This window comes from Pseudonaja textilis, chromosome 3 (genome assembly GCF_049901715.1).
Source record: "Pseudonaja textilis isolate UNSWEBS1 chromosome 3, rPseTex1.2, whole genome shotgun sequence".
In the NCBI taxonomy this organism is placed as follows: Eukaryota; Metazoa; Chordata; class Lepidosauria; order Squamata; family Elapidae; genus Pseudonaja; species Pseudonaja textilis.
The window spans coordinates 14,975,916-14,992,452 of record NC_141992.1 but is presented as its reverse complement, the minus strand read 5'-3'; the positions used below and the strand labels follow the sequence as shown (position 1 = coordinate 14,992,452).

Genomic DNA, 16,537 nt, shown 5'->3' with positions numbered 1-16,537 from the left:
CCCTGAGGGTTTTCCTTTATTCCCCAGGAGACGGGCGCTCATCTTTGCACATCCAGGGTCACGTAATGCAAAACCCGACTTTCTACTAAGCGAGGCATCCCCCCCTTTCGGGAGAGAAAGCCCCACTGCCGTCCCTTTGACTTCTTTCTAAAGCCCCCACGCCGGGACTGCGGCGTTTTTACAAACACCTTCCTAATTCTTCCTTCCCCCCCCCCCACCCCTCCCTCAGGACGCAACCCCCAATTGCGCGCCACGATAGCGCGGCGCGTTTCAAACCGGCGCAGCACCTGCGCGCCTCCCGCCCCCCACTTTTTTTGCCTTTAAAACCTCTTCCCACGTTACGCGCAAACCTCCCCTGACGAAAGAGAAGGGCGGCCTTAAAGCCCCGCCCGGGCCGGCGGGAAACGTCAGCTTGCAGTCCCCTTCGCCCTCCTCCTCCTCCTCCTTCTCCTTCTCCCACCGCCAGCCCAGGCCCGCCCGTGCTGCAACGTCCTTCCCCGCCTCCTCCTCCACCTTCTCCTGGCGAGGGTGGGAAGCGTCAGCTTGCGTGCTGGGCGCGCGCCGGCTCATTTCTCTGGCCGTGCCCCAAAGCCGCCGGAGCGGGTCCTCGCTTTAGTCCCCTTTTCCTCCGCGCCTCTTTTCGACCCGCTTTGCCTTGTCGGGAAGGACCGTCGGCTGCCTCCGCCTCGCCGCCTCGGCTCCTTTCCTCCGAACCCCCGTTTTTTGTTTCTTTTCTTCCTTGAGGGCCGTCACTGGCGTTTGCTCCGCTTTCCCTCCGGCCCCGCTTGGTGCTTCAACCGCCGCCGAGGAGGAGGAGCGGGAGCCAACATGGCGAAAACTGAGCAGGTCTTGATCCTAGAGCCGCAGCATGAGCTCAAATTCAAAGGTAAGGTGGGGAGGGCGGCCCTCCGCCTCGGAAGCGCCTCTCTCGAACCCCCATGCTTCCAACCGCCGGCTTGGAGCCGCTTTGCGCGGCTGGAAGGTCCGGAGGCGCGCTCTGCCGCAGCTGCTCTGCCTGGAAAGGCTCGGCTCCAGCGGCAGCCATTTTCCGGGGGCCGCCGCCGAGGGTTCTTTGGGCCAAAACGCCCTTCGCTTGAAGAAAGCGGGCCGGCGACCGAGCGGCGTCTTGGGTCCTTCCCCAGCAAGCCTCTTCTTTTGGCCGGAGCGCTGGCGGGGTGCCACGAGAAAGGGAACCCGGGGACTGGTCGTTGTCTTCGCCTCCTCGGGCCTAGGTGCTGCTTGGGACGGATGGGAGTGGAAGGGGGATAAGCAGCCCTAGAGATGGAGGGGTGGCGGTGCCGACTTGGTGGCAGTCTGCGCAAGGCTTGGGACCCACCTCCCCCTTTCTTTCTAAGGGGAGCTTCCAGACCTCGCTTAACGTGACCTGAAAGAAAGGTTGGTCCCTCTGCGGAACGAGGGAGAGACTCTGCCGATGTCGCCTTTTTTTTTTTTTTTAAGAAGGAGGAAAAAGAACAACAGCCAAAGCGGATTGTGCAACAATTGTGCACATAATCATGTGTTGGCGAGCTACCGCCAGGGAGATTTACTCCCAGGCTGGTCCTTAGTTTCCTTCTAAACGTATTAAAGGATTTTTTTTAATTTAAAAAATATATTAACGCTTGTCTTTTGTCACGGTGGTTCTGTTACTCCTTCGGAATCGATTGGCTTTGATTCTGATTAGGTTACCTTAAGGAAGAGAGCATTAGTTTGAGTAAGAACCCTTTCAGATCAATGTGATTAGGATCGCAGTATTTTAGGTTTCTCAAAAAGAAGAGGGGATGGAAATCTATCTTCCCTAAATTGTGTACACTGTGCATTTTACTCACACGTTCCACCACATTAAGTAAAGTTAAATGGGGTGGGTGGGAGCTGTGCCAGTAATTGTGGATTTGGGAGTGAGAAAGGAGGTTTGGCTAAAAGATAAGACAATTTTGTTCTGTTATGCTGGATTTTAGTTATGCAGCTGTCTAAAATCTTAAGATATACCTACCTATAAGGTCATATGGTAGACCTGGACATGCAGAGCTGGATTTATCTACATTTCAGTAATTCTCTAATATATAACATACTGCAACTTTTATTTCCTTTCATTTGTGCTGGATGAAATAAAGGTGTGACCTAATCCAGTTTTCTATTCCAACAGCACAAAGCATGTGTCTGTGGTTAGCCTACAAGCAGCATATACTCGTTACCAAGCGTCTTGTATCCCCAAGCAATTATTAGTACAGTTTGAACCTTACTGTCTCAGATATTGAAGATAACTATTACTCCTTGCTAGCCTTATCCTCCATGGACTTGATAATGTTCCTACAAAACTATCTGGATTGGAGGTGTTCCTGCATCTGCTTTGAATTCCATAGTTCAATTAGGGCTTGTGCAACATAGTGTTTCTGTTATAAACTCCTCCCTGTGTAATTTGGTCCTTCTGGATCTTTTCCCCCCTGTTTATATTTACCATCTTTTGCACAGTTTTAAATAGTTCTGTAATGCCTCCCTTGCATTCAAACATTCTTAATAATGTAATTTCTTTCCTTAGGTATGCTGGTCATTTTCTTGTCTTTTGTTAGCTTACATGCAAGAAAACAAAACACCCTTAGAATTGAAAGAGTCTTTCAGAGACAAACTCTTAATTTTATATTGAGCATTATTAGTTATGCCCTTCAGAAATGAAACATTAACCTCTGATCCTACAGTGGAAAGAGCTGCTTGTAAAATTTAAACCAGTCTTCATTTATAATCAGTGCACCTAAAATATTTTTACTTGGCATACTGTTGCAGGTATTTCAATAACAAACTTTATTTCTGTTTTAAGCTGCAGACTTTTTAGAACAAATAAATGTCAAATACTTTATGCTTATTCTTTAAACATGTACTTATAAATAGTACTTTGTTTTGGCTAACTCCTTCACATGTTTGCTTACAATACTAGTTTAGCTCTTGTAGTTTCAGTTATACGTTTGTTTAATCATTTGATTTATAAAACCACTCATTTCACTTTTATGTAAATTAGCATACCTGAGAAATACTGCTGGTAAGCATAATGGTAGTTAAAAAGTTGATACAGTGGAGTGGGTGGTGTTTCTTCATTCAAATTGTGTTTTATCAGATTGATAAAAATACATATCCTTGTGCTTAGAATAAATAGGTGATATTCAAAACCAATACTGAAATTTTAGAATACCTTGCATACATAATAGAGGAGTCTTTCATCTGAAGAAGTCAACATGCAATCAACTCTCCCCAAGCACACCCTAAAATGTTAACTTGCATGACAACATCCATAACAGCCATTACTATGAACTACTATTAGGGCGTGATGTGATTGAGTAACATCTGATGAGTTTCAGCCCTGTGTAGTACAGTATCAATCATTTGAGCATTTTTAACTTGTATATATAACTACCACTATTACTGTAGCTAATACTGCTAATTTAAGGTCTAAATTAAGCTATTGTCTGCTCCCTTCCCCCATTGTATATAATTTAAAGTGATTCTCTGCTCTGTGTCAGGAAATCTCAGAACCATAGTTACAATATGATAAAGCCTATTTTCAAATGAGTTGCAACACAAAGACAGGAGATCAAAGGTCAGGCTCTAGATTGTAAAGCATTTGTACAGTAAGGAGCTCTATCAGGATGGAGGGACAACTGATCCCATAACTTTACAATCATGAGTTATCCTCCAGCAGAAAGCTTTAAACTCCAGACTGCAATTACTCTGCCCTGATTCATCTGGTGCTTGTTAAGCCTAATCTGGCTGAAGGCCATCCAGCTATATTACCTTAACAACCTTAACTCAGCTGGTGCTTGGTAATCCTAACCAGGCAGGTTTATACAGAGACTCAGAATTACTGCTGAGTAAACCTTTATTCCCAAAGTATCATCTTGCAAACAAACAGTTCATTGCTTGTTTCTGGCTTCTGATATTTGATCCAGTGGCAGAATGACCATGATAGTTGGACTTAATCAGTTATAGAAAATATTGAGTCTAACTCTGGGCTTGTCAAGTTCAAGTGGCACAGAAAGCTTATTTTGATCATGTAGTGGTCTTCCTCCTCATCTGCCTCTTCTAGAGATGTTCTCACATAAGGACACAACAAATGGCAGATCAGGCTGCCAATGGCCCATATTTCATACAAAGTACTGTTGGTAGAATTAAGAGTTTGGGAAATCCTGGAAGGGGTGGGGGATTGTATGACATCCCTACTTATGGGCAACTGAACCATAATCTACCCAATTTTATGGGTTCTCATAACACATTGAAGTAGAACGAGACGTAGCTACGCTGAGCTTATACCACAAGTTAGATTAGAATGCAGTTGGCAATTTTGAATTTTATTTCTATTAGGAAATTATTCTGCTCAATGCTGTTACCTGCAGATTTTATAAATTATCAGTTTCTTTATTCAAATCATTGAAAAACTAATAGTAAAAGTTCTGTTTTTCCTCAATTGATATTAGAATTTTGTCATAATTGAATGTCCACTATGCTACCTAGAGCTTCGTTTTTATTTTGAATTTATCTAAAGAAACAGATTGTTATTTTTTATGTTTCCTAGATTCACCTCATTCTGAAAGTTGTCTTTTCTGACACAGTTCTAAGCTATTTGTATATAGTTTTCCTTGGTGACCTGGGACTCTTTCCATTCCTATATTGTATGTGTTCTTTTTCATTTTCAGATTAGAGCTGTGATGTGAGTTTCAGTTAAAATAAAGTCTCTGTCCTCAGAACAAGAACATGCAGACAAATTTTGCATATCACTCCCCCTTTATAATATCCGTTTCTTCCTTTTCAACTTACAATATAGAAACACATATTTTTGAAGATGTTCTTGCAGATTTAAATTGTTTAAAAGAAACAGACTTAATAAAAGAGGTGGTATAATAAATAGATCTCCACAGAAATCCAGAACGATGATGAAAAACATCTTGAACACAACAAATGGGTTTGAACCCAATCACAGGAAATATTTGAACTTTTTGCTGGTCAGTTAATTAAGATACATAGGAAGCACACCACAATATTAATGGGGGACCTTAACTAACCTTACATCAACTGGTTAGACAAACACTGTACCTACTGGAAAATCAAACAGATTCCTCACAAATCTAGCAGACAGCTTTGTCTTACAAAAGGTAGAGAAGGGAACTAGAGGGTCAGCCATACTGGACTTAATTCTCACTAACAGATTAAATAATAAGTGGTTGAAGTAACAGAAACCTTGGCAGGACCATGCAGTATTGGAATTCAACATTATGTAAGCTCAAGCAATAGAACCAAGTCAAACTAGAATCTTGCACTTCCAGAAAACTGATTGGAAACTTGAAAAGAGCTTGAGAAGGATTTCAGGGATGAGAATCCTAAGAGGGAAAAGAATCCAAGGAGCTTGGGAACTTTGAAAAGTGAGATTATAAAAACCCAGTCTAGCACAATTCCAATAAAGAAGAAAATAAGATATCTCAAAAGAAACCAGCATGGCTGCAGAAAGAACTTTGGTAAACTGAAAGACAAAAAGGACAAGAATTTAAAAATGGAAAGATGGGTGCATATCTAAGGCAGAATATCAGCAAATACCCAAACCTGCAAATATGAAGTCAAGAAAGCTAAGGCTCAGAATGAACTTGCAACAGAAGTCATAAATAACAAAGCTGCTTTCATTATGTAAAAAAAAAAAAGTCAAGGAAACAATTAGTCCATTAATGGATGAAAAAGGCAAGAAGGTGATGAGAAGCAATGAGAAAGCAGAATTCTTAACTCGTTTTTTGCATCTGTCTTTACACAAAAGAAAAAAACAGTCCAAACTACGGTATTTTTTAAATGATGTAAAATTCAGATTAAGAGTGCCAAGTCAAAATAAGCAAGAGAATGGTAAGAGAACAACACCTATCCACTCTAAACAAGTTAAAATCATCGGGACCAGATTGGTTATACCAATGGTAGCTAACCTTTTTGGACTCCTGTGCCAAAAATTGTGTGCTTGCTCGCATGCCAGCACCCAGAAGGCAACATGCACATGCCTCCTGCGTATGCGTGCACAATCCCACACACACACACACCATCCCCTTACCTGCACTGTGCCTCCCAGCTGATTTTTGGCCTGTTTGAGGCCTTTTTCGACCTCCCAGGCTTGAGGAAAGTAGCCTTTGCAGGCCAGAAATACAGGAAGTGATGAAATGGGCCTATTTTTCAGCCTGCAAAGGCTATCCTCAAGCCTCTGGGGGGCTGAAAATGGCCTCGAACAGGCCAAAAATCAACTGGAAGGTGCACGCATGCTCAGTGAGGTAAGTTTGCCTGCGGCTTGTGTGCTGGCACAAATGGCTCTGCGTGCCACCTGTGGCACATATATAAACCATATTTTTCAAAAATCCTGGAGCAGTGGGGAACTACCAGATGACTGGAAAGGGGGTGATGTACTTCTCATCTTTTAAAAAAGGGGAAAAAATGGATCCAGGAAACTATAGACCTATCAACCTGACATCAATACCTGGAAATATTCTAGAAAAGATAATTCAAGCAATTAATTTGTGAACACCTTGAGGAAAACAAAGTCATAACCAGAAGCCAACATGAATTTTTCAAAACAGATCATGCCAGACAAATCTTAATCCATTGTTGACAAAGTAACAAAATTAGTGGACCAACAAAACACTGGATATAATTTATTTGGATTTCAGTAAGGCATTAGATAAAACCACAACCTACCACTTGATAACATAGTAAAATGTGGGGTAAACAGATGGATTTGCAACTGGCTGAACCAACCACACTCAGTGTGTAGTTCTTAATAGAACTGCATCTATATGGAGGGAAGTTTGCAGTATGAAGTATCCAGTCTCTGTCATAGGCCAATACTCTTCAGTATCTTCATCAGTGATTTAGATGAGGGGAACTTGACAAATTTGCAGATGACACAAGCTTGGCAGGAATAGCCAATACTCCAGAAGATAGGATCAAGACACAGAAGGATCTTGACAGACTTGAACACTGGGCCCTATCTAAGAAAATGAAATTCGGTGGTAAAAAAAGTAAGGCTCTAAGTTGGGGGGGGGGGGAATCCAAATGCATAGGTATGGAATAGGTGGTACCAGACTCAATAGTAATTGTGAAATGGATCCTGGAGTCCTAGTCAGGGGTGGGATTCTACCAGTTCGCACCTATTCGCTAGAACCGGTTGTTAACATTCTAAGCAGTTCAGAGAACCGGATGTTAGAAGAAATTACTGGCCTAATCCTGTAAGGAAGGCAGGAAGGAAACATTCTGGTGTTGCTTACAGAAACTGCCTCTCCGTTAACCCTTATTACATTCTTGGCAGGACTAGACTTCCTGTCTCAGGAACTTCTCTGGAGTTTTTTTCCCCTCCTTTACTGGTACTTTGCTTGTGTGGAGTGACCATTCAAAGTTACAATGGCACTGAAAAAAGTGACTTATGACCATTTTCACACTTACGACTGTTGCAGCATCCCCACAGTCATGAGAGGACAGGCGAGGAGATGCGTGCCTCGATGTGAGTGATATTGAGTTGGCTACACCCAGCTAATAACATGACCACCAAGCCATGTCCACCCAGTCACATGACCACCAAGCCACGCCTACCACCTAAGCCATGCCCACAGAATCGGTTGTTAAAAATTTGAATCCCACCCCTGGTCCTAGTGGACAATCACTTAAATATGAGCCAGCAGTGTGTTGCAGCTGCTAAAAAAGCCCACACAATTCAAGATCAAGTGAAATGTTAATAGCACTTCATAATGCCATAGTAAGACCACACTGGGAATATTGTATCCAGTCTTCATTGCCACAATATAAAAAAGATGTTGAAACTCCAGAAAGAGTGCAGAGAAGAACAACAGATGATTAGAGGACTGGAGGTGACAGTGGGTGACAATATTCCAGTAACTAAAGGGCTACCACAAAGAGTGGGTCAGCTTGTTCTCCAAAGCACCTGAAGGTCAAACAAGAAGCAATCGATGGAAACTAATCAAGAGAAGCAACCTAGGACTAGAGAAAATTTTCTGACAGAACAATTAATCAGTGGAACCTGCCTTCAGTAGTTGTAGGTGCCCCAGCACTAGAGGTTTTTAAGAAGAGATTGGAGAACCATTTGTCTGAAATGGTATGGGTTTTTTTGCTTGAACGGAGTTGGACTAGAAGACTTCTAAGGTCCCTTCCAACTCTGTTAATCTGTTACATAGATGAATTTTCCAGATAGTTATGAACTGAGTTAGGTTTATTCCTATGCCTTTTTTCTTTCCCTATATTATTTTTCTTGATGCTCTAAAATTGAAAAGTCATATTATCTTCGGCTATAATTCTACAGCTATCTCTAATTCTGATGATTTCTTATAGAGTTTTTTTCACAGACTCTTGGAATTAAAAGCCCTTTTGGACATAATCTACTTCAGTCTCCTGCCTAGGACAGGAATATTCATACAGTGCCATAAAAGTAACCATCCAACTATTGCTTGAAAATCTCCAGTAATGAACGCCCCATGACTCCAGAGGCAGGGTTTTATTTGGGGAATCTTTTTTAAAGAAAAGGTAGGTAGCACCTTGGAGATTGCCCTTGGACATTTCTCCATTGTGTATTTTAAATTATTTTAATTAATTCCTGTTTAAATTTGGCTACCTTAATTTGCAATAATATTTCAGAGTCCCATGGATATTTTTTAGAAAATAGAGACACTGGCAACTTTCCTAAGAGAAGCATAGGGAAGCATAATGAGCTAGGAATAAGGTTAGCTTGTTTTGCATTTTCTCTTCCTCTTTTTAACTGATCTGAGTTCCTTAAAAGCAAAAAAAAAGTAGTTGGTGAACTAGATGGCTGTACCTAACCAGCCTAGACTGATCTTGAGAAGCTAAGCAGAATCTGATCTGGTTATGAGACCACCAGGAAATCTGAGAACTGCAGAGACTAGAATGGCAAGTCAAAAAATAACTTACAAAAAGTGAATAGCAAATCACTTATGCAAAGTTGCCAAGAAAGTAATAGGTCCATGTCCAGGTAGCAACAGGACTCAAACTTGACAGAGGGAGGTCGTGATTTTATTGAAAGATGATAGGTAAACTGAGTTTTCAGTTGCAGTATACCAGGTAGTCTGTAAAGCAACAGTTGTATCAATAAAGAATATAGAAACTTTATTTGAATCTGTTATAGGGTCCTTAACAGCCAGTTATAACACTTATCTGTAGCAGGGAATAAATGACTTCAGATAGCAGATATATGAAATGTTGGTACACTGGCTTCCTTCCTGTTAATTGCCACATGCAAACGTTTAACATAAGTTGGCAGCGTATAAAATGGTCCATGGGCATAATAGTCCATTCTGAAAAATGCTCGTAAAAAAGATTAGTTAGCATCCATCCTGCTTTGTTGTGGCAGTAACATTAGAAATAGAAATAGTTTATGTTGGAAATATTAGGACATATATAAGTCCATCATAAAATTCTAGCTTCAGTGTACAATGTTACCTCAAACAGAACGTTAGACAATAATCCACTCAGTAGTCTTATGTATGCTTTGGAGATGGAAAGAAAAACTGAGTTCCTTCTGGGAGAAGCTCAATCTTATTTAACTGTTGATTTCTGACATGCAGCAATTAATTGCAGCCCTTATCAGCTTTCTTCGTACGCTTAAAGCCAGAACCTTCCAAAAAAGGAATCAGAGAGGCAATAAGCGTAGATCTTGTGTTAAAAGTATTAACCCATTTTCTTTCAGCAAAAATAGATTTGCCTGTCATAAATAAATTGTATTTTTTTTAATCATGAACAAATTTAAGAGTATTCAATAATGTCTGTTCTGTTGTTACCTGCTTGGCAACAGCTATACTTGTAGAACGTAGATTATTACTTGGAGAGATGATAGTTGTTTACCATGTGATCTGTGTCACCTTATGTGTAGGAAAATTGCCAACCTCTATGAAATTGACAGATCTAATTGGATAGAAGGAGATAAACTTAGTCTCCCATAAGCAGCAGGCCCTTTTAAACTTAATTTGTTGCTTCAGTGACAAGTGATACCTTGAAATTAGAACTGTTAAACCTGAAGCCGTATCTAAATCATCATCTTGAGTTCTGGGATGGGGATAGGGAATAGAGACTGCTGACAAGATTAAAAGCAGATTTAAACTGCAGAGAATTCCCTATACTCTTTTTTTAAAAGCATTAAGCTATACTGAGAACTGTAATTTTCTTGGTTTCATGAAGATAATTCAAAGTCCTGAAGAGTTAATATTTTTATCAATATTGTGAATCATAATACAGTTAAAATCCATCCCTATCTTGAGGATGATTTCCAAAAATGCTATCATCAGCTTTGAACTGATGAGAATAGATTATATAACTCAAAGTATTCGCCATTCTTTTCCTTCAGGAAAAAATAGTATTAAAAGTGGATTACCACTGCAGGTTGAGGAATGGGAATGCAGAGTCCTCCTGACTCTAGAAAATTATCACCTCATAAATAATAGTCATTTAACCTCTAGTCTGCTGCAATAAAAAATGAACTTTGCTAATTTTTGTCATATTATTTTGAAAACTTAAAGCAATTTCTCTAAAACTAAAGTTCAGTGACATAGTGTTTATTTAAAGATTACAATTATCAAGACTATTTAGAAGTGTGAATAATGTCTGTGGGGCTTAATTATGCCACTTATTTATCAGTTTGGTGCTTTTTGTATAACACCATCCTTCCAACTTGACAATTTGCAAAGAATGGATGGTCCACTCCTTAAAGATTGAAAACTAACATGAAGTTATTCATAGAGTAATCGGGAAAAATGAAAGAGAAGTGTAAAACGTCAGGCTGCGTGATTAGATCTCTTAAATTAGATATTCATGCCTGGATTTGGCTCTAGAAGGAGACACAATTGGATTATGCTGCAGACTTTAAGGAAAGCAAGTATAAAATTTTTGTCTCTTTAATTTTTTTATACCTTCTCAGTAATGCAACCATGTTATACCAATACAGCTATGGTCAAACAAAGAGGAAAACTTGCTCTGTACATGAAGCAACCACATTGTAGCTCAGCATTCAGCCATGCCAGTTTGGTCTGAATTAAATGAAATCTGGAACCTTTGGGCTATTTTTGGCTTTGGGCATGACAAATTTTGAGTGGGCCTTTTGGGTTATTTTACCTGAGCCTTTTCCTTTTGTACTGCTGCTTCCACCTGTCTGTCCCTTCCCCATCTTCCTAGCACTAAAAGAAAATGTACTTGCTGAGTAGGATTGGCCTATCAGAATGCTGAATGCAGCCTGTGATTACTGTTTTTCTCTTTCTCTCACATCCATCAGACTTCTCTTCAACTCTGAGCATACCTGATTGTATTGCCATTCACAACCATATCCCATTGCTGCTTTTCCCTTTGGTTCCCCTATCTGGTTTCTGTTGCTTCTCACTGTGTTCCCTCGGCATCCTGCATAGTTCTCCATCTTTCTGTCTGGGTCCCGTTCCCCCACCCCCTCCAAAATATGCCCTTTTCCATTCCTACCTGAGGTTTGCTAGCCTATTTGCTTTTCTACCCCTTTGAAAAGAAAAAAATGTGCCAAGATATTTTATTCTAAAAATAATTCTTAAAAACGGTTAGTAAAGAAAGAGATCAGTGACACTAAGATCTTCCTAACCTCCTGTATTACTAGAAAGTAAAATGGTGTTTTCCCAGTGGCCTCAGCATGGGATAGATTTAGATAGAAGCATGTTTCATCATACCCTATAACTTACCAGCTGTTTTTTGTTCAGTCAGTAGAAGAGGTTAATAATAAAATAGCATGTAATAAAGAAAAATGATGCAATATAAATAAATTGACCTTATCTACATTTCAGATATAGCTATCAAAATAAAAGTACAAAATCCACTGATCCTCGGGCCAATAATAGTTGTGAAACCTAGATCAGTTTACTCTGTGAATCTAACCAGAGGTTAAATTGTTTAGTAACCAACAGCTGAGAAACTGAAAAGGGGGGGAAGGGGATTGTTTCTGAACTGAAAACTAGTTTTTTTATATATCCATATAAATACTGCATGAGTAGCTTATTAATTACTGAATAACTCATCAGCATACATTTCCTTTTAATTAGTAAGGTGATTGCTGATGAAGTACAGATTATTTAATCACTCCAAATGCAGTTTCTCCTAAGGCCAGAAATTGTAGCGATGCCAGTATTTCAAGACCAGAATCATTTGAAACCATGGCTTTAGTTTTTACATAACAATGGCAACCAAGGTTTTAGATCTTCTGGAATGTTTTTGTTTTTCATATTGTAATAATAACATTCAAGATTCAGCAATCTCTAGAGACAGAGTAATATTGTCACTGTGTTCTCAGCATTAGTTAATGCATCAAACCATGATTAAACATCCTTCAATGTGAACATATTTGATCTAAACCTCATACTATTGTAACAAAGCATAACAAGCAGGGAGGAGTGTTAGATTTGATACCCTAAATGGCCCATTCCAACTTAGTGATTTTGTGACATACTAATTAATACTTGAAATTTCAGAATTAGAAATCATTAAAATGCTTACACTACATTTTCTCGGTTGCCTTTGATGCAAGTAAACCAAATAATGTACAAGTGTAATGCAATGGGACTGCCTTGAAATATTTCTCTGATTAGAAGTGAATTGCTGAACTGAAAAAGCTCATTGGATGAGAAGTGAAATGTCTTCAAGAAAAAAAACAAAAGTCCAGTTGCCGTTTGAAAAACCACTTTTGGAACATTTCTGTGATTACCATTTGAAGATTGCCATGCCCTTTTGGTAGACATTGAAGATCTGTGAAGAATAAACCTCGTTCATTCTGGCACATATATTTCACATATATTCATTTGTTTTTTTCTGGGAATGATTCACATTAGTATTTTTGTACTGCGTACATAATAAGGCTTGTAGGAACCAAAAATTAATATTATTATCACTATCAAAAGTTATTAATAACACTGGATAGGTATACCTAACTGATCTTGCTTTATTTCAGAAAATTAAGCAAGGTCAAACTTTTTAATATACAGAAGAAAAGCATCAGGAAAAATCCCAAGTTTGTTGCCTAGACTGGGAAATTGAAAAAAATATTTTGGAAAAAAAAGGCAGAAAACAGTTTGGAACTGTCCATTAAATTGCCCACAGTTAAGCTTAATTTGGTAGAGATATTGCTTTTATTTTTAGCAGAACAACCCTAAACTCATGTATTCACAAAGAGCAAATGTATTGATTTTGTTTAATGCAGTGGTAGTCAACCTGGTCCCTACCGCCCACTAGTGGGTGTTCCTGCTTTCATGGTGAGCGGTAGGGGTTTTGTCCCCTACTTTATAAATCACCATTACTGTGGAACCAGTGGGCGGTTAGAGAAAACTTTACTACTAACAGAGATACAAAAGTGGGTGGTAAGTATAAAAAGGTTGACTACCCCTGGTTTAATGCAGTTTTCTCAGAAAAATCAAACAGTTTTCTCAGAAAAATCTAAAGTCTGCCTGATGGAGTTTAGTTATAGTTGCTTGGTTTTATGATACTGCTAGTTTGGCAGGTGATACTGATCTAATGTGGTATTCCTCATGAACTTGGGAGAGGTATATGCCAAGATTGCTTCCAGCCCAAGTGTGCTAAATTAGTCAGACATGTCTAATTGAAGAGTATTTTTTTTATTGAAAATACAACCTACTTTCTGTCTTAGCATAATTTTTATGTGAAGCTGCAGAGCAATTCATGTGAGAATTCATCCCTGGAATTCAATTCAGGGATATTCTATGCTTGCCTTTCCCAACCTGGTAGTACATCTCTCACAAATAGGGAACACTTTGGCTCTATCTTCTCCAACTTTACTTCCAAACTCTGCTCATGCATAAATGTTTGTATGAAGTTCTATCATCCCTTTTATTCATTTTAATAGTTACAATGGTCATTGCTGAAAAAAAGAATGCTTCTAAAGGTAGACCATAAGTAGAGTCTTTATGATATTGTGTGATTCTCTGTGACCAGTCCCAGTTGTTTCAATAGAGGGAAGATGAAGCTTGTGTCAGACAGCCTTCTAAATTTAATAAGTACAAAATCTTTAAGGAATATCTCTGGAATGAGTAAATATTTCTGGAAGGAGTAAAATTGGTACAACTTAGTATTCATGGCTAACTGTATTTGGATTAATTTTGTATGTGGTTTTTATTTTTTATTACCTGCCAAGCAAAGGCAGACTGTATGAAATTCTTTGCATATTTATAGTGTATTGCTTATTGCTTTGATAGGTACCACTTAGGGGATGAACCGCATATGCAGGTACAAATCTGAATTCTTAATTTGACAGGAAAGCATGTTTCTCCTACTGTTTTAAATATCTGAACATCAATAATCTTTGTCCTTATCCTAAACTTCCTCATGTTTGAATAAAATGGACAGCGAACATAATAATTTCTTTGGTTGTTGCCTGTAGTCTGGAAGTTCTTTTCCAAGATAGCTTTTATAATTTAATCTCTCTCAGCTATAGCATAAGGATTTAGGTTCCAGGTAGGAAGTATTATTAGATAGAACCAAGAAACCAACCCCACAGGAAGGCCTATTTTTATTGAGTTTAGCTGTAACATCAGAATCTTGCCAGTCCGTACCTTTGTATACTTCAGTGAATTAGGGAGGTGTTGAGCAGCTTCTGAATGTTATCTGTTTGTTGCTAAGATGTATTTCCTCCACACTGCTCCGAGAGTCCAGGATAGGGAAAGACCCCTCCTATGTCATCAAGCTGAGTCTGTCAAAACTAAAAAAAGCCAGCCCCTGTTGCTGGTCCCCAGCTTTTGACTCAGCTCCTGTCAAAAGAGCAGCGTGTCTGTGGAGCTCTATAGCAGCAGCAGCACTGTGGAGAACATCGAAAGCGAAACTGCGAGCTCCCGGGGATCTAGTAGAGCCTGTCATCGTGAAGAGCGGGGAGCCACTCTCCCTTAGTGCCGAGGCTTCAGCGCTGGAGATTTTGAGCAGCAAATCGTGAATGCAGGCCTGGCATCACTTGTCGAAGTTTTCCATGCCGTAATTTATAGCGCGCAGCCCAGTGCTGAACGACTTGATAAACTGGATACAACAGCAGCACGCAGTTCCTCTGTCTCTACTATCCCAGCTCCTAGGAAAGATGATTTCCTGTATAGGCATTGTGCCATGGGCCCACCTCCATGCCTGCAATGGTTCCAGCTGCCATTTCAATGGGCGGGAACCAGCCGTTCAATCACCATACAGCCAACTGGAACCACTGAGATGGAATAAAGTCCCTTGGCTGAGGGAAATCCTGCTGGGTGGGATTCTCCACGGTCGAGTGACAGACAAGTTCACCAGGTCAGCATATCAGAGCCGCCTGTGCCAATGAGGTGCTAGGAGTACCAGTTCCACCTTCTCCAACATCTTCCGAACAACGGCCGGAATGATAGGAAGAGTGGGGGGAAGGCGTAGAGGAGATTTGGAGGCCATCTGCTCCGAAGTTCATTGGTCCCCTCCACTGCCTGGGTACGGAACCTGGAATCTTTCTACCTAAGCATTCTGGGGAGTAGTGAATAGGTTGACTACTGGGGGACTGAACCTGTTGGACAGTTCCTGGAACAGGGTTGGATGAAGGCATCACTCTTGAGTGGTCATCCCTGGCTCGACTCAGCCACTTGGCCTGGATGTTGTCGACCCCTGAGATGTGGTCTGCTCTGAGGGACAGAAGGTGCCTCTCCACCCACAGCCCCAGATGTTCGGTCTCCTGGTTCAAGGATTTGGAGCTTCCTTAGAGGGCAAGGTTTCCCCATCCATGATGGGCAGATGGATCAGGGCTTGTTTTTCCACAGCATACAAGACTTTATCTCTCCCAGTTCCCAAGAAGCTTACAGCCCACTCTACCAGGAGTGCAGCCACATTGGCAGCCTCAGGCATCCATTGAGGAGATCTGCAGGGCAGCGACCTGGGTGTTGCCTTCTCCGTTTATCCGGCACTATCGACTGGCCTCCTTTACCTCTGCAGAAGCAGTGTTTGGCAGGAGGGTGCTTCAGAAAGTTCTTTCAGTGTCAGACTGAAGGGGCCAGACGTAAACCATCCCTTGGACATGCAGGCTTTGGTATGTCCCTATCCTGGACTCTTGTAGCAGCATGGAGGAGAATTCACATTGGTAGACTTACCTGAGACGCCCTTTCTATACATGCTGCGAGAGAGTCCAGCCCCACTCTGTGGTGGTCTGGTCATGATTGGGGAGGGGTCTTCTTACTGTTTTCTTTTTTCAAAGACACGCCACGTCTGTCAAGGATCTTCACCGAAAGCTGGGGGCCAGCAACAGGGGCTGGCTTTTTATAGCTTTGACACTCAGCTTGATGATGTAGGAGGAGGAGTCTTGTTAGGAATGTAAGTCACCTAACAACTATTTGGGTTGGAAATATATAAACCAGGATAGACATTTTAATACTGTCTCTTTAAGAGAATCCTAAAAGTGTAATTGGGTGTGGTTTCTCAAACAGCCGTAAGATGGAGCCAGAAACCTGGGTTGTTTAGTCTTAGTCTCAGAAGAGAGTGTATCTCAGTGAGTCTCTTTTTCCTTCTG

The 16,537-nt window shown here is 40.6% G+C and overlaps 1 protein-coding gene across 1 annotated transcript in view; it reads left to right on the top strand.

Moving 5' to 3' along the window:
* Positions 1-370: 370 nt before the first annotated feature.
* Positions 371-16,537, top strand: part of VAPB (VAMP associated protein B and C) — a 51,551-nt gene continuing 35,384 nt past the window's right edge. The window contains exon 1 of the mRNA XM_026697444.2: positions 371-886. Coding sequence (XP_026553229.1) covers positions 829-886 — 58 coding nt within the window. The 5' untranslated portion in view covers positions 371-828. The remainder of the gene's footprint in view (positions 887-16,537) is intronic.